Here is a 25,241-nt window from a genome sequence, read left to right as displayed (position 1 = left end):
GTACCCCACCTTTGTGGAAAGGGTAGGCCTTGCTGGTACTTTTTCTATCACTTCTTGATCTATACATGTAATTCAGCCACAGGGTTTAAAACCAAATATTCCTTTCCCTTGGAGTCTAATTTTTCTAGACTAATCAACTGCCAAATGTCAAGCTCTACATAGGCAACCAGCGCTGTCGCTGGAGATTGTCAGTTTCCTTCACGACTGATAACCCCATAAACTAAATCAGATGAACAGGGATGTCTGACCTCAATTGATATTTTGCCCCATGTCACACACTGGATTTTTATTTTTCACTGCCTCAATGTGTCATTGAGTTACAGATACAGTTTTCTTTTTTTTTTTTTTTTGGCAGTATTCTATCACCAATTCAATCATATTTATGTCAGCCTATTAGAGGTAATTTGTGTGGTTACTGTTGCATTAGTTGACTGTAATTTTATTCTGTGGTCAGACATTGTAGAGGTGTTGATGCTAGTCTTTGAATTGGCTGTAAAAATAGCATGATAATCTGGTAGCTTAACTCCTTTTTCTATTAAACAAAATAATTGCATTTTGATTCCCTTTTTATTTTTTCCTCCCATTTGTAACTGTTTCTTGCTTCAAGGGTAGGTGTATACATATGGACAAGAAACATTAAGTCACAGGGGCACTTTTTAAATAGTTAAGTCACATCTTCACTGTGGTTTGTGCTCTGCCTGCTAGCTTCTTTGCTGTGGAGGTTCTTGGGTCTTCTGCTCCCAAGCATGGCCTCTGACCATGGCTTTGGTTTAGCATACCTCCCGGTTTCTTTGGCTCCTTGCCTTTGGTTGTCCTCTCTCAACCTCCAAAGTCATTAAGATTGATTTGTAAACCAATAATCTTGCAAAATCAGGGTTTAGCAGACTTCTCTTTGGGCCTCTGTGGTCAGACCTTGGCTCACCCTGGTCAGTAAAATCTTTTTGAAAGTTCAATGATTTTTTTCCCCAAGCCCTCCCAGGTCCATGGCTTAGCTTAAGTATTTTCCTGTTAGACTTTTTCAGATGAATCCTTGATTTTCCTTTGCAATAATCTGTGTGCTTTAGGCTGCTACTGGTGGGTGTTTTTTGCAAAGCATGGCTAGGAGCTGTGATTTGGGCATAAAAAAATTGGGCTGCTGAGCCATGTACTTAGTATGTGGTCACAGCAGAGGAGAGGCGCTGTGGTGTCAGTGTGAAAGCCTGAGCTAAAAGAGCAATTCATCAAGTCTTTTGTGAAGGATGGAGGAGATGACACTTGTCAGATCTTGACCCTTACTGGGTAAATTCGGTGATCTAAAGTGTTTCTCTGTCCCTCTTCAAAAATGAGGGAGTTTTTATCTGCTGAGCCTAAAAAGCAACTGTTCCCAGGTCCAATACAGAATCATAGAATCATAGAATGGCCTAGGCTGGAAGGGACCCTAGAGATCGTTTGATCCAACCTCCCTGTCATGGGCAGGGACGCCTCTCAACTAGATCAGGCAACCCATGGGGACCGAGCGGGGATCGAACCTGTGGCCTTGGTGTTATCAGCACCAAGCTCTAACTGACAGAGCTAACCGAAGCATGGCTAGTTTTCCCTATGCCTTCTTCTTGTCTGCAATGATAACCTTTTTTTTTTTTTGGCCTAATTTGCTCTTTCTTACTAATTTCTTCAGATATATCTATGGCTCCAATTCATCATTTTTTTGTCATAAAAAGGGAAAACTACTTCCTCTAGCCTCAGAGGTTCTGTTAGATTCTCATATGCTAGGTGTATGCTAGGGTATGATATGCAAGGACAGATTATATAATAAATAATCTATAATCTATCCTTCAAAAAATACTCTTAGTATGTCATCTGTGAAATAATTTATTTATTCGTAATAACTCAGTGTATTTTCATGGCAATTTGGCAATATTCTCTAATGTGTTTATTAAACATGGCAAAATATTTGTTTCTTTTGCACTCATTATTTAAGATTACTCATCACTGGTTTGAGAATTGTAAAGAAAAATCCACAAAACACAAACTTTTGCTTAATTTTTTGTTTGATTCTTCCAAACATAAATATTACATTTGTTCCAAGTTACATTATTCATAAGATAGTGGCGACAAATGTATTTTTATGCTTGGAGAAATCAGTATGTTTTATATTCACCCTGGAACAGCTGGTTTGGTCTGGCATTATATTTTTTTCAGAGCTGTTGAGGGATTTCTTTAGCCCAATAGGATTTGTATTGATTTCTGTTTCACTTTTTTGGTGAGCTTTATTCTTGTTTTGTTGTTATATTGATTCCGGGAGCTTTAGCTGTTTGAGTTATTACAAATTTTGCTATATTTATGCTGTAATTCTACTACAATAATCAAGACCTTAGACCTTCACAGCTATTAAAAACAAAACACCCCCCAACAAAGAAACACAAAAGCCCAAACCTGAACTTGCAACTAGTTTTCTATCTCTGAAAAACTATTGCCGTATTTCTTTTACCCAAATGTTTTGTCAGGTGACTTAGGAACATCAATTTATATTATTAATTTATAGTTATTGGATGCTATTGCTCATTCCACTAACCTGAAATGTATATGTAGAATGCTGATATAAGCCAATGAGTTCTGCTTCATATCATATCTGAGTATTTAATCTATATGGACCGAACAACTATATAAATATGAGACCATTGCAAAAGAGATGCAAGGATTCTTGTAAATAAAAGCAACCATAAGTGGATAGACATGAAGTTTAAAGCTAAATTTTTCCTGGTTGATTAACCAATACGCTTAACCTATGCAAGTTCTTTTAAATGAATAAAATGACCAGGATAAACTCAGCCATCCTAGCAAATCCCAAATTTATATCTGGTTTCAGCAATTAAATGCAGAAATAGCACTGCTTTAGGTGTCTGTACACATTCTGATATGGAACTATAGCATTCTGCAACATGCCCTGGATTTGATCAAAACCCACAACCAGTAGTGTCTGACTATTATAAAGGAGTCAGATGGTCCCACAGAAGCCAGAGGGACTAAGTTTGAAATTAAGAACATCCGAAGAGGATCTCTCTTAGGGAAAAGACAAAAAACTACATTATAAGTATGTCAGCTCCAAGAGCACTGGTTATTATGAATGGTATTCCTAGAATTATCCTAGTTAACCCAGTGGATCAGAATACTCTTTGAAACCAGTGCTGCAGATCAAACCTGGCCAGACTTCAAACTGCAACTGTGTCCCAAAAGGAAACTTCTGCCTTTGCAGGCAGAATTTGATCAGCTTCCAAAAGTGATTTATTCCTTCCTTCTTAATAAAACATCTTTTACAGTTTTATATGTGATAGACACCCTTGTAGCTTGGATAGCTCGGGCTGTAGAAAAATGAGTGAAGTCCAATTATCCATCCCACCCCCCAAGTGGGAAGCAGGTGATGAGGTGATGACGACAGAGTGGACTGTGGCTGCGCAGAGTGAAGGTTTTTATATGGTCTTATTATAAGCAGCTGAATCATAAAGGCAGTTCCTACTGTGGTGTTGGGAACTGATGTAGCAGTTGTATGTCCTCATGAATAGGGTTCCTCATTCAATGGAAATTCTTCACTAATTCCATTTAGAATGCGGTTTTATCTTTGCTGCTGAGTGCTGAAGCTAGCTCTTGGTATTCTGAGGGTTACGAGAGAAGAAGAAAGAAGATGTCTCATAATCAGAAGACAAGTGCAAAGTAATGCACTGGTTTACCATCAATGGAGGCTCGTACTTATCAGTAGATTTGTAAAGTATTCTGGACAGTTTGTTATGGAATTGCATATGGAATAGCCATTGCTCCTGTTAAGTAATTTTTAATGGTAATAGCAGGCTTCCTTTCCAATAGGACCACATCACTACCTTAAAAATAGGAAAGAGTTTGCTCTAAAAAATAGAGAATAAAGCCATAATATAGGAACTCATCTGTATGTGTAGTGGACTATCCATTCATGGCCAATAAGGAGGAAACTAAAGATGGATAGCTCTTAAACTTGAGGATAAAGCACAAAACCTCCACCACTTCTGAATGAACGAAATTTTATTTTAATGAAAAGTGAAGGCAGATATAAACTTTGTTTTAACCAAACAAAAAAAAAATAGAAACAAACCCGATAGACCTCAAGTGAAATGGCTTTAAAATACTCAAAAACTAGCTTCTATGAGACTCCATATCATATCAATATATTATTCACTTGTCAGAAGACTTTTTCTGTGATAGGTTCTGGAAAAGAGAAAGAACTGAATTACACAAAACGAAATCTAATGAGGTCAGTTTGTTCTTTACAGAGAAGTTTTTAAACATTGAGCAGTTGTTTTTGTCTCTGAAGTTCAACAAGCATGATAAAATTAATGGATAAAGTCCACATAAGTTACATTCCTCCAACAGGAATTTGAAACTGATCATAAAAATAATACAAATTTCCCATGACTGTTATTCTGCTGTTGATGCTTGTAGCAGCTGCCTATTCATACAGCTCAATCAGTAGCTCTGAAATGAACTTTTAAACTTCTTTTATTTCAAAAAAATAAGACTTCAAAATATTTTTTCTCTTTGTATTGTTACACACACTGACAATCAAGAAATATGGGCTTGACATCTAGAGAAAAAACATACATTAATAAGTTTTTGTAAAGAATTTGTGAGTGGACAAAATAAAATATTGCATAAAAGGATGCTGTATGTTTTTCCATATTCCCATCTTCCATTTAATTGACAGCTCCTGGTACAGATTAATTTTGCTCTGAAAGGCATAATCTTTTCAAGCTTTCAAGAAAATAATGATTACTCCTAGTCCCCAAATAAGTCTTCCTGATGCCAAAACTTTATCTTTAAATTCTTTTCTGTGTTTCCTTTTTCTGTGAGAAATTATATTCCTGGACATTTGGAACAGGCTAAACCAAATGTGAATTGGAGTGCACTTTCAGAGCAAGGATGTTTGGCTGTGTACATGGTATAAAACCCTACTAACTGAAAACCACTGCATCATGTTAAAATTATCAAACACTTAAAAAACATAATGAAAATAGCATACCATTTGCAGAATTTCAATTTCTGTTCGAAGAGTCTCACAGATACTTTCCCAATCATCATCTTTGTAGTTTTCCAATTCTTTCTTAAGCCTGTGTCCAAAGACAAATACATTTTTGGATAAGAGAACTGTTGCCTGGGCAACTTTTTTTTTTTTCAGCTTTGGTCCCAGTTGTCAATTTGACTTACGTGGGAAAAAACTTCATTGATCTATTTGCATTATCAGGATTTAAGTTTGCTAGTTCTGTAACTGGCAGTCCAATACGCTGCTCTCCTGTAATATTGCTGAATTTCATTCAGCACTGGCAGCTGCGATGGCAGCGTTAGGAACTTTAGAAAATCACATTTTGAGTTTTTACAAAGTGTGCCTTGACTACGTACTTTGTCAGACAAATTTCTAGACAGTGTTGTTTTCATAAACCATGAAAGATTTCTGGTGGCCTCATTAGTCATCATTTTCCTTATTTAAACATGTGAATTTGAATGGTGGTACTTAGGGAAGTACCATATGTTACTGTTCTTGCTTTCCCTGGGTGTCTACTTGCAGCTGCTGGTGGAGGCAGAATATTGACCTGGGCGGGTGCTCTGCCTCTCCTGGGCAGCTGTTCCTGGTCAGCCCGTGCTCCGCACTCCTCCACACACCCCTCTGCTCTTGCTGCTCCTCTGTCCCCATGACTCGTATTATTATTCTTCAGCTCTTACTGACTGTTTCCCAATAGCCTCAGCCATGAGTTCTCCAACTTTTCTACAATAAGGACTGATTTTAATATAATGATTTTTGCACTCAAAAGAGCGTTTAGTCCCGCTAAAAGGATACACCAAAACTTTGCACATTGGTGACTGCAGTGGTTTAAATTAATACTTGGTAGGCCAAGAGAAATCTAAGCCAGAGCTTTTAGTAGTCCGATGAATACAAGGTGATGAGATTATACTGAGTCTTTCCATGGCTGTCATAAGAAAAGCATAATGAGAAAGCTGAAGTTGCTTATCCTTAATACAGCTTCAGCAAACAACACGAATATTCTGGGACATATAGGCAGCCTGAAAAAAAAAGAGGAAAAGTATATATTCTGCTTCTCATTAAACAGCTGAACTGATACATGAAAGCAGGACCTTTTTTCTTCTAAGATGAAAGAGGAGATAGCAACCCTCATTTCTTTTATATATTATAATAGGGAAGAAATTACTTATGTATTTATCTATTATATAGATGATGCACCTCTTTAGCTGTCCTCCTGCAGACAGTTTGTCTTCTACACAAGAAAATGGCTTTATTAAAAGTAAAAGTTATAGCTTCGTATGAGAGGAATGGTTTAGTTACCATGTGGCATTAGACTAGTATCATAAGATTGGATCATAAGTTAATTTTGCTATTCCTGTGGAAATGTAAAAATCTTACCATCAATACAGAAACAATGTGAGCTCTGTGTGTTTGTCTTATTGCTTCTTCTTGCAGGAATACTTTTCCTGTCTTCATAACACATACTTTTCCTGTCTTCATAACACATACAAGTATTTGAACTAAAGGAAATTTTCAATTAGACTTTAAGAAATCAAATATGCACTATTTACAGACCATTTTCATTGAAAGAAGTTCATTTCAAGGTCTAAGATCAACCTCTGATCTTGATTAAATCAGCTTAACTTCATTGCATTGCCTCTTTTTTTTTTCTCTCTGTGCTCTCTGTTAGCATGATATTTAGAACTCTAATTTGTTTAAGACAAACAAAAGCCCTGTTTTGCCTAATTTACTTTCAGAAAAGACATAATCTGGTAATCTCAGAGAAAATGCTCTCCCATTGTCTTCCACATTGTAAAACTGATGCGTGGTCTGTTTGCTAGTTGTCAGCTAAGAACGATACCAGTCCGTGTTAGGTGTATGCTATGGATAGAACAACCAGAAGATAAGCAGTAAGAGTTGCTTATCTGTGTCTTGGGATTGTGAATTAATTACTATTGATGATGTGCTTTGAAACCATGATGTTTTGCACATGGATTTTAAAACCTTATTTAAAATATTTTATAAGATTTTTAAATGCGGTGACCGCACAACTGCTTACATAGCACGGGGTAGTGGTGATAAAAGACATTCATTCAAATGTGGTGCTTAATTTTTACATTAATCAATTGATTCTGCTTTCAGGTCTTTCTTCTTTCTTATTTAGAAGTTAGATAATTACAGTATGTGCCAGGAATATTATACTCACAAAACAAGGGCTGTCTGGTAGGTTACAGTCTGCACAATTAATGCATTGGAGACGCCCTGAGTTGCTGAATAAATGATGAAGTTTTACCAGAAGGAATGTGAGACAATGAAACTATTAAAAAGAGAAAAAAAAAAGAAGCTCAACCTAGAAGCAGATTTAATTTTTTCATTTTACATTTAAGATAAGCAGGATATTCATATTAATCTTTCCACTATCGGATTGAATGTGCAAACCAATTATTCATGAAACTATTCTGCCTAGATGGAGGACAGGTTTTCTGTCACCTTTGGAAATGGAAAGAGATGTACCTTTTGCTAGAACAAGGATTAATGACAATTATACCCTCCCTGTGACTATGATAAAAACCAAACCTCTTAAAAAATAATCTAAAAAATATCACCTTAGCATTTAGCCCCCCATGTCCTTTGTTTTGTTTTATTTTAGCACTTTGATCTCCTCAATGACAAGAAAATATACCTTTTGAAAAAGGCATTGCACTGAACTAACAGCATATTGGTAAGTTATAGCATCACAGGTAATGGGCTCTAACGAACAGCTGGAGCTGAAATGCCTATTTGTGAAAGGAGGCTTGACTATTCCTTTGAAAAACATTAAAGATAAATAGTGATAGTAAAATCCATCCTTAAATCAAGTAGATGACACAAGTGCATCAACAATTTTTTGGATTCTAGCTTGCCCTAGACTGGTCTCTGCTATTGGTGGCCCATTTTCTGTTACTCTTGAATGCCAGAAGTGACAAAGAGATGAAGAAGGAGAGGATCACAGAAGATGATCAATTTTGCAGCTTTGAAATGAGCACAGCTATTAAATGTCATTGGCATTTGTGGTTGATACATACTCTTTCTTGAATTTCACTGTATATGCAGAAGGCAAATAGGAAAAATAATTGTGAAATCAATACATGCTGGTGTTATGAATTGAACTATGATGAAAATAATGTTATTGTCAAATGGGTTTCTCTGAAAATCGCCTGCAGATTCAAATTACTGGATCAAGACGTCAGTAGCCAACACTTGCATTCCAAGAATGATTTTATGTAAAGAGGTCTCAAAGACGAAATAGTTTGTGTGGAAGACAGGGTGAAAATGTGTTTTTATAGTTTTTTTTTCCTCTCTTAAGTGAGGATAAAAGACCATACCTGGTTATTGTTAGGATTGCAGAAGGAGCAGACTGACTCTTGACTCTGTTTTGCTGAGACAAATAATTTTTTCCTTGTCTTTGCCTTGTTTATGACAACTGTTTTATTTTTTAACCATAAATACGAGGAAAAACATTAGCACATACTATAAAACAGAACTGCTTGACACCAACATACAGGGCATAGAATTTATGGCACAAAACAAAGTTCCCCAAGAAGTTATACATATACTTGAGAGTATGTATGTTGATTTTCCTGAATTTTATCATAAAGGTCAGGAGGAACACTTATCAAAGTTTTAAGACTTTATTGGGTTTGAAGAAAAGCGTAGAAGACTTTGGTTTATTGTCTCAAGCCAAAGTAAAGCTAACGCATTGAGGTCATTCAGTCTCCCTTCAGTACCAGGACTAAATTAATGTGTGCGATTCTATAGTGAGAGCAAGATTTTGTTGGGTATTTACAATTTGCTGACACTACTGAACAGAAAATGCTATTGATACAGCTGAAGAAGTCAATAAATTTCAGACTATTATCAATTGATGGAGGAAGGGAGAAAATGAGTCCTAAATGGAAATCAGTATTTCAAAACATAAACTCGAGCTTTTGAGTTGAACAAATAAATTATAAAAGTATGTGCTTGATGGAGCAGAAATAGAATAAAAATTAAGAAATTGTTCTAGTAGTAATAGTAAATTCTAGCAAGATGAAACATGAAAGCAAACAGGGTACTAGGATACATAACAGTGGGAATTAGATGTAAATTAAAATAAATAGAAATACCTCAGGTAAAATAAGAAATTATCAGCTTTTACTGTTCTGGATGAAATGCTGAATGTAAAATATGTAATTATCATTGATTAAAGCATGCATTTGGTAAATGCTATCAGGCAACTATAAAAGTAGTCCTAGGTCTTGAAAAATGTCATTTGTTTCTTGTGTGTGTTTTGTGGTTTTTTTAATCTCCCAAATACATAAAATATCACAAGGAGTCTTTAAGGAATATATCATAGATGAACAAGCCTGGAAAGGATAAGCACACTGAATTAAACTGTACATTGAGGATGAGACTTACTTTTATGCAGAGAGCAAACTAAAGTTATAAGAACCACTTTCCATAGGAACTGAAAGAACAAGTTACACAGCGAAGAAAAAACTTACAGACGTCAGAGACGTGAGAATTGAAATGTGTTTCTAGTGGTCAGTAAGATTCCTATTGAAAGACAGGGAAAATAAATGTGTGTCAATAATCCTTCTAGTTCAAATATCTTGATTTTTCTATTGTACAGAAAAAATCAGATCTCAGTCTGTATGTACTAATATGACTACAGTACTGCTGCAGTTAGTATTTTTATACTCTACTACTTTCCTTCGTGTGAACTACATAATTTTCTCAGAGCTAGAAAGGATTTGGAAATGTACTTGTTTCCTTCTGCCTTATGGTCTCTCTATACTCTGCTCGTCTTTCGGATTGAATGCATAGTTCCTGAAAAGTAGGCGATAGACTTGTACACAGTAGTCTTACACCCTCCTGTTTTTTGTCAGAAATACCTCTTGCTTCTGTCTCTTCCACAGAGATACATTTACTTTTTTTGTTTATAGTTGTCTTTTGATTATGAAGTATGGTCAAGCATCTCTTCTCCTTCGCTTCTAGGTTCCTATTGTTGAAGTCCTTAGTTGTGTACAAATCCATAAACTTGCATTGTATATAATTATATTCCTTCTCCATTTTAGTTAGTCCAGTCTACTAGGTCTACAATTTTTCTATTGTTTTACACTTAAAACTTTTCCTATTCCACAGTCATTACTTAAAACATTAAGCAAGATCAGCTGTGACTGTAGTTACCTTCTTCCATATAGTACTGTTGTTACTATTGGGTATTTCCTTACTCAAAATTTTGAATATGTCTTCTGCAGAGTAATGAGTAGTTTTCCATCCAGGATACCATCAAATACTTTACTGATATCTAGATGAACAGCATTTTATCTTCTTTGTCTAACCAATTGGTTATTTTACCAAAGACAAGCTAGTTAGATTCAATCTACTTTTTGTAAATCCATACTCCAATTTATAATGGAAGCCTACTTTAACATAATTCAAACTATAATAGTTCCGTTGGGCACTGCTATTAAAAAGAAAAGCTTAAAAAAATCAATGAGACTATTGTAATTAAAAAACTCATTTTGAGCCACATATATTATGTCAGATTACTATTTCCTGATTATAAAATTTAACATAAAATTAAATTGCAAATATTTATTATTTTTTTAAACTACCAGAACCATGCACAGCCTTAGGAAGTTTGCTATTGGTGTGAAATATTTGTTCAGCTCTAATGAACATATTTTCCTGTATGAATTTTATGAAATAAAGCATGGCGTTTTCCTTCCTAATTTTGGTAATGGAGTTTCTTTTTCTGCATTATGAAGTGTATGAAGCAATATTATATTTTTAGGAATTAGTCAAGTATATAAAGCCTTGCATTATTTGCAAAGTAAGCTGACTTCATACATTTCCCTTCTGCTACTGTGTTTCTGAAGTAGAACAGAAATTTGTGTTCCAAAGAAGCATTTTATACTTAGTCTACCTTTAAAATAGTGTGAAAAATATTAATTTTAGGTAGAAACTATCTGTTCTCAGTCTAAATAAACTTTAACTGAAGTTATTTCTAGGTTACTTTACTTAAGGCAACACATAAACTTAAAATTGAGATGTGAAAGAAGATAAATAATTAATATAGTGAGTAATTACAACGACCATAGTAGTGAAATGACATAGCTAGGAATTTATTGGTATCGGTCAGTCTCTGCCTGACTCCTGTATTGTTCCACTTAAGTGATGCTACTTGCTACCTGCCAGGGAAATGTGACTCAAGAGAGCTGATGCCAAAGTTCTCTCCTGCAGTTTTTTGTTTGGGGTTGCTCTTGGCAGAATAGATGATTAAAACAAGGCTTTTAACTTCAGTTGCAGATCTTCTCTGAAAAAAAGCCCTCTTTTCTGAAATATTTCTCTGAACTATGCACCTGTATCATAAGACTTATAATTTCCAGGGTGCCTGCTTTGAGGAAGAGGGTACCGTGTCTTATTCATAACTATTATCTGTGCTTATAGAATTATTAAGTTTGGAAAAGACCTCTAAGATTATCAAGTCCAACACCACCACGGCCACTAAACCATGGCCTGAAATGCCACGTCTACACATTTTTTGAACACCCCTGGGGACAGTGGCTCCACCACTTCCCGGGGCATCCTGTGCCAGTGCCTCACCACTCTTCTGGTAAGGAAATTTTTCCTAATATCCAGCCTAAACCTCCCCTGGCAAAACTTTAACACATTTCCTCTCATCATATCACTGGTTTAATGTTCAAATTTTCATAGAATGGTTTGGGTTGGAGGTGACCTTAAAGATTACCTAATTCCACTCCCCTGCCATGGGCAGGGACATCTCCTACTAAACCAGGTTGCTCAAAGCCCTGTCCAGCCTGGCCTTTTTGTTAGCTTTTGTTAGCTTTTTCCTGTGTCTGATGTGTCTTAGAACAAGCCTATAGCTGCAACACCAAGAGCTGCTGGAATTACTGGTGTGTGCTTCTCATGAGTTTTGTAATTCTTTGATGGATTTGGGAGAAATTTTATGAAACTGCAGGCATGGTACAGGGCATTTTTCTCAGATCAAAGATGAATTGCTGTAATTTTAATTAGCTGGCTACACTCTTCAGCTGAAATGCAATTTACTTTAAGATATATACTTAATTGTAATGAAGATTCTTGCCTTGGTAGCTACTTTCGATATTGATTTTTAAGCTGGGACTAGGCATGTGATACAATAACAGACTTACAAGGCGATCTGGGAGCTACATATATCAGGTTATTGGTGCTGACCGTCTCTCACATTTGTTCTAAGGAAGCATTAAAAACATTGGTATTTTTACCATTTAAAGAGTGGTGTGGTTTCCTGCTCTGTAAAAAAAGAATCAATCTTTTGTGTTTATTTCATAGAGAAAAAATATTTTTGATCCATATTACTTTTGTCAAAATTTCTTTCTCTTTATGTGCTCTAAAACTGTAGAACTAAAATTCTACTCTTGCAATGTATTCTGTGTGGGGAAAAAAGCTTATAGTTTCAGGCTCAGAAGGATTATTTCTCAAACACAGTAGGTTCAATTGCTTTGATTTTAAGAGGACTAAAACAGACTGCTATTAAGATATACAGTAGTATATGCAAGATTGCATTCATCAGCACTTTGGCTGCCAAATGTCTTTTGCAAGTGCCCAACGTGCATCTAGAGTGCCAAGAGGGCTTCCTGCTTTACCTCAGGTGCCTGGTGCTTTATTTTTCCTCACTGATACAGCATGAATTCCTCTTTATCCTCAGATTCCCTTCAGAGGGTACCCACAGGAGTGGACAGGATAAGTCACTGAAGGATGTCCTCCGGAGGGACGATTTCCATGGCTGCATCAGCGTGTGCTCTGCTGCAGCAGCCACGGTCCCTGAAATATGTCTCTGGCACATCACAGAGCATGCACTGCACGTGCAAGGTATTGTCATCTTGAACCAGCGCTCTGCTGCACTCCTTTCAGTATTCCACATGTTTTTGAATGGAAAATATGTGTGTATATACGTGGCCTTATATCTTAATGCCACAGAGACGTTTCAAGGGGACCAGAGCAGATACGATCTCACCGAGCTCTAGGCAGCGTGGAGATGATGGCTTCTTGTTGCCTCTGAGCAGTGTAGGCCCAAGCCAGTGCACGTGTATTGACCTATGGACTGTGCAACCCACAGTGATAATTGGTTCATTTGATAATTCAGACTGGAAGAGATGTCAGAAGGTCATTTAGCCCAATGTCCTTCTCAAAGCAGAGTCAGCTACAAGGTCAGACCAAGTTACTCCAGGCTTTATCCAGTGAATTCTGAAAACCTTCAAGGATGAAAACTGTGCAACCTTTCTGGGCAATCTTTTTCTTTGCTATGCTAACTTCATGACAAAAAAAGCTTTTCCTTAAGTTTATTCTAAACCCCTCTTGTTTCAACTTCTCCTTTTTACCTTTTGTTTTCCCACTGTGCAGCACTGTGCAGATCCTGGCTTCATCTTTTTAATGATCTCCTTGTAGGTACTGGAGGGCGATCAGATACCTCCAAGGGAACTATTTATGTATTTGCACTATTTATAGCATATAATGCTTTAAATTCCCTTTAATTCTTTTAATTCAGTAGTCCAAGAAATGTCGAGTAGGTTTTGTATAAATAAATAAATAAATAATTTTATAGAGTTGTACAAGTCTGGTAAGGTTTGGGATAACTGTAAACAGCACAGCACTCTGACATACAGAACAAGACAAACGAGGATTGCCTGAAAAGCAGAATCTCTTAGTCCTGACATGGTAGTACAGTAACACAGCTATGTTACTTCTGGCACCTGAGTTAACTTACTCAGAGCTCTCTCCCTATAAGGCATTGAGCTTTTTGATCAAAAGCAAGCACAAGGTAAAAGTATGGAATAGGCAAATCAGCCCTAAATTCTGTCCAGTATCGGAAATGAAAAAATATTGCAATGTAAAGAAAATGTCTTCAATATATTATTACACCTCTAGGATCACTTGCTTTTGTTATAGTAGTAATAGCAGTAGGACCACTTTACATTCTGCATTGCATGCAATTATCAGAGTATATAAGCTTATCTTGACCATAAAATGAGGCATTTTATGAAATAAAAGGATCTCCTCACCTCCTGCTTTCGTTGTTCGGAAAAAAAAAAAAAAAAAAAAGAAAAAGACACTAATGACACTTACTGGTTTTGAAGTTAATAGAATCTAACACATTTTTTTCCATCTGGATGAAGCTATTGTTCCACAGCTAGGAGTTAATTTCGCTACGTAGACAGACAGACATACATGGATTTGAATTTGCCTAGGATCTCACTGCAATCAGTGACAGAACTGTGGATTAGTAATATAACGCTTGTTGCTTCCTTATACACAGGAAACCCGTTATAGAAAACTAATTACACCAATCTGGATATTAAGTGGCATCATGGCAGTAAAGTACTCCAAGGGAAGTATGCTATTTAGCCGGAAGGTGACAACCTCATGTATCACAAAACCTAATATATCACAATGGAATAAATAATGTAAAAGAGTGAATTATAACATTCTGCCTTACAGAATTGCTGCTGTTATTATTATTTACACTGTGTCTTCTACGCATATGTTGAATGCAAAGTTTTTGCTACTGTATGCAGAACTGTGAGCTAATTAATTTTTATGCTGAGAGAATTTTGGCCATGTCTCAACACCATGTAATAGGTTGAAGAGAGTTAGTAATAGGGCTGATATATCATTTTCTTTCAAAACCCAATATTCAGCAAAAAGTGGGCTATTACTAGTTCTTTTTTCAGAAAAATGCTCTGAGTTCCTTGCAAAATTTTATTTTTCTACTTAAAAGTTGTAAGAAAAAAATTTCTATATTTATTTATGTCAAAATCTCAGAAATATATAGGAAAAAAACCCATGATGGGAACAGAAATTGTGTTTTCCATAACAATTTCTGCTAGAGAATATTTTTGGGCAGGTTTTCTAGAAGAATTTTCTTTGCGTTGTCTATTATATATTTTTAAATATGCACAGGCACTTTCATCTCAAACATGATTAAGAAAAAGGTGGTTAATTCTGTCATATGAGGCTTTCTGCATTGGAATATAATGGAAAAAAAACCACATTATTTTCTATGTGGTGGAAGCGCAAATGTCATACTTGAGCAAACTGACAAGAAATGAGTCATTATCACGCAGCTCCTGGGAAGAAATATTCGCCATTAAGGGAGACTGTGCAGTCTTCTATCTTGGTTAAATCTTCAAAGTTTTCTTCTAAACCAGCTTAATTAAAAGGCAAACTAGAAGCGATGATGGAGATCATAGAGAAAACAAATCTACTTTTAGTAGCAGCAGTACAGGCCCACCCGACTCAAAGAGGTTGTGGTGGCAAATCCATTCCATCGCAATCAGGCTCTGGGGGAGGTTGTACAGCCAGTCAGCAGAAGTACGTGTAGCGTTGGGTAGTTCATCAACACCCTTATGCCACCACTATTTTTACAAAAGCTTAAGAACTGACATTCCCCCTTCTGAGGAGCAATCTTTTACTCTTCCTCCAAGTTTGACTGACTTACTTACCTGCAAACGCTTTCAGTATTTAGTTCGTGGGAGTGTGCATGCAAAGTAATAATAAACATAAACAACAGGGATCTGTGTTCTGTAATGAAGATGAATGATTCTTCTGATTTCAAAGGAATATTGCACAGACAAGGTAGAATAGTCATTGTCACCAGGACTGGTCTGCAGTTACAGACCTAAAATTAAATTTAGGAATGTATTAACATAAGACTCTCACCTTAAACATTCAGGATCAGTCCGAGGTTTTTCAGTGACTTGGACTTTTTCTGCTTCTAAATCTTTTGTCGTTCTTTCAGCCTCCCTGATTACTGTCTCAAGGTCTAAACATAAAATCACAGTTACCTTATAAATATATATTAATCATCCATATTTGAAGACTTCTTACCTTTTCTAAATTTATCTTTTCTAATATTTCCTTGTGAAACTATTTGTAGCATAAAGGCATCTGAGTGAAGAGCATGAATTATTTTATTGTTGTAATTGGAATGCATATTGTAACCTTCTAGAAAATTTCATTCCTTTTCCCAAACCATTTATGGCCATATTTACTGCCTGTCCTTCCTAACTCTCTTGCTGTGACGTATTATTTACATATTTTAAAAAAGTTACAAAATCACTTTGGGATTACTGGTTTTTAATCCAAATTTCAAAATCATCCCTATTGCTTGTGATCATCTTTGACACAGAAACTTTCTTGGCTCCCTCTACATCTTTTTAGGTTTTTTTCTTCTATAGGGTTTCCTGTGTGTTTACCACATTTGTCCCAGTTCTATATGTACGTATTCTATTTTTGTATGCACAGACTTTCGTACACAGTCACTCAAATGTCAGTAAAGATGTAGAAGTTGAATTTACAACTCAAAGGTTTAGCACCTAAGTCAACTCTGTCTTTATCATGTTGCTTGTTAAATATTTCAACATTAGAAACATTCTTTAATTATAGGTAAATGAGTTTTAAATAAGATTTATGTTGATTTTAAGTACACTTGGAAATACTAAACTCTCTAAACATTATATAATTATACATTATATACATTATATTATATTTGCATTACGTAATGTATATATACATTATATAATGCAAAAGCATATTGCAATCTTGTTTCTATGATTTGTTTTTCTCAAGAAAAATAACTTGACAGAAAATGCTTTTTCAGAAGCACTGTCAGAACACAAATAATTGTCATAACAAGTGAGTATCAGTCACACCTCTGAGTTTGCTTTGGAGAGTAAATAAATCCTGCTTTAATTCTTCCTTCTGCAGCTGGAATGCATTTAACTGAATATTTTTATGTTCCATTGAAGCAATTTCTAAGAAAAAATATATTTTAAATTAAAATGCATTGCAGTTTTAGTCATCTTGATATAATCTTGAATAGTCTTAATCACTTCTACCAGTCTTCAGCCAAAAAAACCTTTAAATAAAAAACTAAAATCAACTAAACTCAGTCACATAAAACCCACTTCACAAGAAAATATTTGCCACATAATGTATTAATAACTGTGAAAGAAAATGGGTATTTAATGTTATTAAGATGTTTGGCATGTTTTGTTGACTAGGCATAAAAAGAATGTTTTGCTTTAGAGTTGCTTCAGTTGTAAAGGAAGATGACTTATCGAATAGGTGACAAACAGACACCTCTCAGCAGGACTAGAAAAAAAGAACTTGTTTTGTTTAGTGTTATGGACATTTGAACTTGAACACTGACACCATCTGGAATTAATTGTGATTGTTTCCCTGACAGCTGGAAGTCCTTACGTAATTTCCTTGTTATGAGTACTTAAACTTTTCTCTTTAGTGATGTCAGTGCGCTCAGGACTCTAACAGAAAAAAAGACAGACAAGTTGTACCTCAGAAAAGGTGAAATTTAAAAGAATAGAATCAAGACAGCAACTGATCCTAGAGGGAAATGTTAGTCGCTTTTCGTGCCCTACTGATCATTTGACTGATCAGATCTGCCAACATATGTAAAAATTAATGATTAAAAGTAACAAATGCCACTAATACAGACTTTCTTTTCAGTTGTACATCAGAATTAGAGCCACAAGAAACAGAGAAAGAAGGTACAATCAAGCACAAACTCAAATGCTAGTCATATTTTGATAACTTTACAACAGATTGTGAATTGTGAATTCAAAGCGCCGGCACTTGATTAATCACAGTCATGAGACTGGAAAGGGCTTTGAGGGGTCATCTGTGCATTCCTTCTACTGAAGCCAGGATCAGCTGGACCTCTGTCATTTCTCATGATTGCTTGTCTAACCTGTTTTTAAAGACTTTTGGTAATCGGGACTCTTAATTCATTTGGTAACGGAATCTCCTAAGGCAGAGTCTTTCAGTCACTCACTGTTCTAAGAAAGGTTTCTAAACAGCCAGGCTCTCCCTTATCGTGGTTTAGACTTGTTACTTTTTATGTGGTTCACTATAGGAATGGAGAATATATTAATTTCCTTTTTACAGAATCCTGTCACTATTTGAAAGACTAATAGCCATCTTCCATCAGTATTCCTTCATAGGTTAAATAGTCCCAACTCTAATTTTGTTCCTTCTCATGTTCTCTAGATCTCTGATCGCCCTCATTGGTTCCATATGGATTCTCTCCAGCTGGTCCACGTTTTTTCTTAAAGTGTAACATCCAAACCAAAATGACACTAGCTAAGAGCTTAACTGACCTAACTAGACTGAAGGACTATTAAGCTTATATCTCAGTATGGTGTTGGTGTTCTGATGTCACTGACTCATGTTCAGTTTTTGATCCCTAACTCCTACTTCCATGATGAAGGATTGCTTTCCAGTGTTTCTGTTCTGAGAAATCTTACATTCTGCATCTTTAAACTCAAAAGTAACGTTATAACGTGGCAGTGCAATATTCTTTTTAGGCTAAGGAAATTTACATAGCTCAACTGTAGATGATTATAATTGCTGTAAACCCAATATAGTACCCTATGTACGACAGTGTAACTCTGTGCTTGGTGACATTGGAATTTGGAAGCTACTTCTACAGGTCTGCTCCTTCTCCTCGTGGTGCTCACAGTCAGAATGGACTGCAGAGGGCAGGGAACAGAAGAGGCTTTAATTATGCTTGTGTAAAGTGGTATGACGGACCACACTCTCAGTTTAGCGCTAAGAGAAAGTTCCAGACAGCAGGGGAATGGGACTAAAATTATGGTTTTGCACAGCTACATTTTACTGATTTCTATTCCTTCCTCAGTAATCCGAGATAAAATAGTTTAGTGTAAGGCTTACCATTTTTCAACAGAGCTGCCTCATTCTCTAAGTCATTTATTTCAGTCTTGACTTTTTTTTTAAACAGAAGGTCTCTATTACTTGTTAGTCCATACTCATTGTTAAACTCTATTACTTCTCTAGTAAAATTATCTTCTTCTTCTGTCATTTTTCTCTTTGTATCTGTCTGAAAACAAGAAAGGAGAAAATTGAATGTCCAGGTGAAACAAAGAAAGTCTTTGTTAACCTAGGCAAAGTGAAACACGCTGTTGTTTTTTACCCTTAAACTTGTAGTATACTTGTAGTATATTTACTCTTCCTGATTTATAAGAACATGAAAATGGTCTACAGCTCTATCATTTTGTCTGTTGTTTTAACCTTTTTTTTCCTCTGAAAAAATGAAGGGTATATTCTTAATAACAAAACATTAAAAAAATCACATTATATTATGGGCTAGTGCCAGCAGTTTTTCAGTTTAACTCTACTGAAATTAGTAGAAAGTTCTGTTTAGAGTCAGAGGCATAGTATGGCTGCTTTTTTTTTTCAGATTGTTATTAAATGAAATAAAGGTGGTTTTCACTCCTCTGTGAAATATAGATTCATTTTAACTCCCTCAATAGTTGACAAGAAAGCTAGTTGATAGGAAGCCATTGTTTCATTTTCTGGTAAAAAATATTCTAAAGCAGAAAGCAATATTAAATTATTTTTAAAACATCTTAAATGATTGCTACATTGCATAAAATTAAATGATCCCTGTGTACAGGAAGAAAAAAATTATAGCCTATAAATCAGAATTGAATCATTATATCTAAAAGAAACTTCACGTTTCTTCAAAGGATATTTAGCTTTTATATCTAAATAAATTTTCTATGATACTTATAATATTTACTAGTTTTTATTTCCTTGTATACCTAGGATTGCGAAAACTTCGGATGTCGAAGAAATATTAATTAAAAGGATATCTGCCTAACGATTTAAGGTTCATACTAGTTATTCATAATGAATGTTTAAAATCTAGCTCTGTTGCCGTAAAGCACAAATACGCAGGAAAAGATTACTCATCTCTGAAGTTTCTTAATAATTACAGATCCAAGGGTCCACAATGAAGTAAGGAAGGCAGTATCCAGGTTAGCACAAGAGAGAACTGAAAAGCTTGTTGTCTGTAGATGTTGCAGGTGTAGCTACCTTTTAAAAGGTGGCTGAGTGTGTCTAGTGTCAAAGGGATTGTGTGGTGTATCAGGATTCCCAACCTGTGGTGTTGGCCTCCCTGAGTTTTTCCTTTGATCATTCTCAATTTGTTTTATTTTGGATGAGAGAGTCCTATTCAAGGAGAGATTTTCTTAGTTTTCTTTCACAAAGGAAATAATATGGCAGAATTGGAGTTCAGTCATACAACAGCAGACATTAGAAGATGCAAGAGTTTGCCTACATTTACATTGGTAAGTATGCTAGAATAATAATATTAACAAAAAAAGCTACTTAAAACATTAATTCTTCCACATTTTCAAATTTTAAAGCTGACTATTCTCATACAGTAGAAAAGAGCTGTCTAAATACTATGGTTGGAAACGTACAATGCTTTTAAGAAGACTGCTTTTCTGATTTATAAGTTCAGCTTTCTGCTTTTCTAAGCTGTCTTCACGTTTCTTCAGAATTTCTAAGCAGAACTGTTTTTCAGACAGATGCTGAACCTTTCAAGAGAAAAAAAAAAAGAAGGGTTATAAAGTAAGGTTATTGTTTTATTGTTTCATATACTTTGATATTGTACATAAGGACCTTGGTCCAGTTAAAACACAGCTGGCATTGCTGCTGAACTAGCAAAAGCATAGTAGCTCTTTCTTTCTTCAGATAATCTTCTAATACAGCGCTATGTTTTTGAGACATGTTTAGTGCTGGTCCATCTGTCTAAAATAGTATTTTAAACACTGCTTAGTTTAGGAGAATATTTTTTTTGTTGTTAAAACCAGGAAAAACATCCATCACATGGAATCTTTTGCATAACATGATAGAGTGTCCTCCATCTAATTGTGTAAAACTCATCACATGCCAAATCAGACAATAATATCAGAGGGACGGGGATCCAACATCATTGTTTTGACTGGATGGCTCGATGTGTATAAGAAGGACATCGAGGTGCTGGAGCGGGTGCAGAGAAGGGCAACAAGGCTTGTGAGAGGTTTGGAAAACACGCCCTATGAAGAGCGGCTGAGGGAACTGGGTTTGTTTAGTCTGGAGAAGAGGAGGCTGAGAGGAGACCTTATTGCCCTCTACAACTACCTAAAAGGAGGCTGTAGTGAGGCTGGTGCTGGTCTCTTCTCTCTAATTACTAATGACAGGACAAGGGGAAATGGCCTCAAGTTGCGTCAGGGTAAGTTTAGATTGGATATTCGGAGGAAGTTCTTTACTGAACGAGTGGTGAGGCACTGGAACAGGCTGCCCAGGGAGGTGGTGGAGTCACCAACCCTGGAGGTGTTTAAAAAAAAAGTAGATCTAGCACTTGAGGCTGTGGTGTAGTGGTTAGGTATGCTGGGATGAAGGTTGGACTAGATGATCTTCAGAGGTCCCTTCCAACCCCGAACATTCTGTGATTCTGTGATTCTGAGCACAACTTACAGAATTCCTAGCCAAGGAAGTGTAATGGAAATTAGCTCATTGTTTAAAGACAGTTTCACCATAACTCCCCCAAGCCCTAAACTTCTATTTTGCATAGTTTTATTAATTTTAAACACTAGTTTATCTGATAGAAGTGTATGCTGTTCAGCCACCGCATTTTCAAAATTTGCCAAAGAGTTCTTCTCAGTTTTCCAAAGCATCTACTGTACCATTGTCCAACCTAGTTATGATATATTGTGGCAGATTTTTTCCTTATCCCTGATATGTCTGACATGCTAAGTGTCCAAGAATATTTATTTCACATATTAATTTAAAGAGAGTAGATGGTCTTATACCACTATATTTGTATTACTGAATATAACTAGCTGCAGTGTAGTTTCTCCATCTGCAGGATGCCAACTTAATCTATACATTTGCAACAGATTTTGTTTTTAAGAAATCACTGAGCCATGAAAAGCAAACTGTTATAATTTGAGTTCCGATTCTATAATTTGTGCTAACTGATTTTACAAATCAAAGTTAAAAAATAGCATTTCCTAGGAATCTCTGGTTGAGCACAGGCAGTTTCAGTGAAACAGATGTCAAAACACTTTTGAACTCAGTCTCACCTGTTTGGTTAGGCGTAAGTTGCTGTGCATGCACGTGCTTGGATATGTATGCTTACAAAATGCAGTTGTTTAGTGCTGGACAAATTGAACAGCATTAACTGAACAACATTATTTAATATTATTTGAATTATATTACTATTGTAAACATATGTAAACTTAATTCTTGTACTGACAAATAAATGTCTTTAAATAATCTTTAGATTTATATACATTCTGATTGAAATGCATTCCGCTTGTTTTCTGTATCATTTCCTATCTAAAAATGAATCAATATTAGACTAAGCAAACAAGTAAAATATATTTTGTGGAGATCAGTGAGAATATTATTAATCCTAGTGGGTAAAGCACATAAGATTTAATTAGGAATAGTTCCTCAGATCTTCCCATTAGTCATTTACTATAATGGCTCTACTCTGGGGACCTTCTGTACCTACCACAGAAACCTTAATTATAAATCACAACACATCAATAACAAATTAGTAGAGTAAACATAAAATTGTGATGTTCATAAATAAATTTATAAGCAAGACTACAAAGGACTTTACCTAACAAGCAATACTTATATATAATCTCTGTTGGTTAAATAAATTATTATTTTAAAGTACTTTTGGGCTACGAGATTGTGGCATGCATAAAGGTAAGCACGTGAATAACTGCTTGCATGATTATAGTCTTAATTTGCAATTATTTATAAATGATTTCTCTTTTATTCTGTCCTACTTGCAGTAATATTGATATTTATTTTATATATTACATAGCTTCTTACAGAAGGCAGAAGACCCTTTTTGTTAAAGGATGAAAATCATCCCCTAAACATTTATTTTCACAACAAAGCGAAACAACAAAGTAATCGCTCAAAGGCTCTTGAAGATGTTTATTTAAGTAATAGTATACAGCAGTTCTGACTTCAAAGGAGGCTCCATAGGCTTTCCTGCTGTGCATATACATTCTGCCAGTGCAGATATTTAAGAGTAGAGGGGATGATATTTAGACTTCATTTTCAGGCCTAGACAAATGGATTTTTAAATAATTTGTAACCAGAGGTATTAATGGTGGAAAGCTCTGCAAAACTGGAAGCTTAATCCGAAAAGACATATGCAGTTAAATAGAAAGCATCTTAAAATATTAAAAATACTAAATACATTCAGAAACTTTCCTCTGTCTTCAGTGTCTGTTCCTTGCCAGTCTCTATGTGTGGAGAAGGAGTGACTTCCACATGCACGTGTGCTGTCTCCAGGGATTCCAGGATTTGGAAGATTTATCTGGAAACGTTCCTACCCCTAAGGAGAGTGAGTCCCTGAACATTATCAGGGGCCAGCCTGAAGGGTGAGATTTGTGAGTAAGGAAAGACATTGACAGACCTTTTTTCGTTACAGAAATGCATGGTGAATATTTTCTCAATGCTGCGTTATTTGGTAAGTAAAGTATACTCCTTGAAATTGTTTATGAATCTATTCCTGAAAGAATAGGTCATATATTTGTAAATGGAATGTATTTCATTATTATGTATGCTATAAAAATGCCTGCTTACCTTAGTTTCTAATTTCATTTTTGCAGTGCTCAGCTCTTCTTTTATTTGGTTAATTTTTTCATAAATTCTATTTATGTCGAATTTAGCTGCAATACAACAGAAACCTGTAAGAAACTTCAGCTCTGTGGAAAAAGACCTGGAAGTCTGGGAGTCCTGGAGGACAACAGAATGACCATGAGCCAGCAATGTGCCCTTGTGGCCAAGAAGGACAATGGCATCTTGGGGTGCATCAAAAAGAGTGTGGCCCGTGGGTCAAGGGAGGTCATCCTCCCTCTCTACTCCGCACTGGTGAAGTTGTATCTGGAGTACTGTGTCCAGTTCCAGGCTCCCTGGCTCAAGAAGGACAGAGAACTGCTGGCAAGAATACAGAAAAGTGCTACGAAGCTGATTAGGGGAACTGCTGGCAAGAATACAGAAAAGTGCTACAAAGCTGATTAGGGGACTAGAACATCTCTCTTATGAGGAAAGGCTGAGGGACTTGGGGCTTTTTAGTCTGGAGAAGACTGAGTGGGGATCTTAGCAATTTTTATAAATACTTAAAGGGGAGATGTCAAGAGGGCGAGGCCAGTCTGTTTTCAGTGGTGCCCAGTGACAGGACAAGAGGTAACAGGCACCAACTTGAACACAGGAAGTTCCATCTAAACATGAGGAGGAACTTCTTTACTTTGAGGGCGGCAAAGCACTAAAACAGACTGCCCAGAGAGATGGTAGATACATCCAAAACCCTCCTGGACACCATCCTGTGCAACCTGCTCTAGGTGAACCTGCTCTGGCAGTGGGGGTTGGGCTAGATGATCTCCAATGATCCCTTCCAACCCCTAACATTCCCTGAAGAATAAGTGCTCAGTTTGTAAATGTTACATTTTTATAAAAACATGCCGTTGGCAAGAAGCAGCCAGCCTGGCTCCCTGCCAGGCTTTTGCTGGGAAAGGTTCCCTCATGACAGCAGAGTGAGGCCACCCCGCTTTTCCCCAGGGAGATGGGGACACCATGAAGAGCGCTCAGTGCTGCTGCCGGACCCACACAATGGCATCCACGGTACAGACCTTGTTGAATGAGGGACCTCTTCTCTCTTGCCTGCTTCTCCGTGAACTGTATTTGCTGGAACAAAGCATCCAGGTTCATTTCTGCCTTCTTGGGATGCCTTTGGGCTCTCAGGGTCTTGCTGTCTCTGTGGAAGGCTGATCGATCAAAGCCAGGATGCCCCTGGAGGAAGGTGAGGCTGGGCCTGGCCACTGCCCTTCCCTCAGGGAGCTGTGCCCTGCCAGGCCTTGGCTCTCCCCTCTGGCCTTTGCCTCCCCAGGGCTGAGAAAGAAAGCGCAGGCCACAGAGGGCAGCAACTGTGGTAGTTGGGACAGAGCTGAGGAGGAAAAAGTGAGATTGGAGTGTGCAGGCTGCAGAAATTGGGAGTTGAGAGTGAACCTCAGGCAGAGGGAAACGGCTACCTGCTGGGGGAGGCCACGCAGGAATCACCGGGGGTGGAGATGAGCAGCAGAGAGGCAGCTAGGCAAAATGCAGCTGATGCTCTGAATCCTGTCAAACCTGTGCATATTTGTGAAATACTGGTCCTGACTCAGGGTCTGATGAGTTTTGAAAACACAGCTCTGACTTTCTCTGTTTCTCTGGGACTGCACACTTTATACTGGTTTTGTTTTGCTCTGAAGCTAGGGGTTTTATCCCTTCCTTTTTCTATGGAGTGATCACCATCTTTTTA

At 36.6% G+C, this 25,241-nt stretch overlaps 1 protein-coding gene across 1 annotated transcript; it reads right to left on the bottom strand.

Moving 5' to 3' along the window:
- Nucleotides 1–4,179: 4,179 nt before the first annotated feature.
- Nucleotides 4,180–24,652, bottom strand: CCDC172 (coiled-coil domain containing 172). The gene is made up of 8 exons (XM_009864991.1): nt 24,574–24,652; nt 23,528–23,613; nt 20,350–20,466; nt 18,797–18,962; nt 16,759–16,860; nt 15,767–15,869; nt 5,024–5,111; nt 4,180–4,212 (listed from the first exon to the last, which is right to left on the bottom strand). The coding sequence occupies exons 1-8, from the start codon at nt 24,650–24,652 to the stop codon at nt 4,180–4,182; spliced, it is 774 nt and encodes a 257-aa protein (XP_009863293.1).
- Nucleotides 24,653–25,241: the final 589 nt, after the last annotated feature.

The sequence above is a fragment of the Apaloderma vittatum genome, unplaced genomic scaffold (assembly GCF_000703405.1).
Source record: "Apaloderma vittatum isolate BGI_N311 unplaced genomic scaffold, ASM70340v1 scaffold11932, whole genome shotgun sequence".
Taxonomy (NCBI): Eukaryota; Metazoa; Chordata; class Aves; order Trogoniformes; family Trogonidae; genus Apaloderma; species Apaloderma vittatum.
This window is presented reverse-complemented; position numbering and strand designations above follow the sequence as displayed.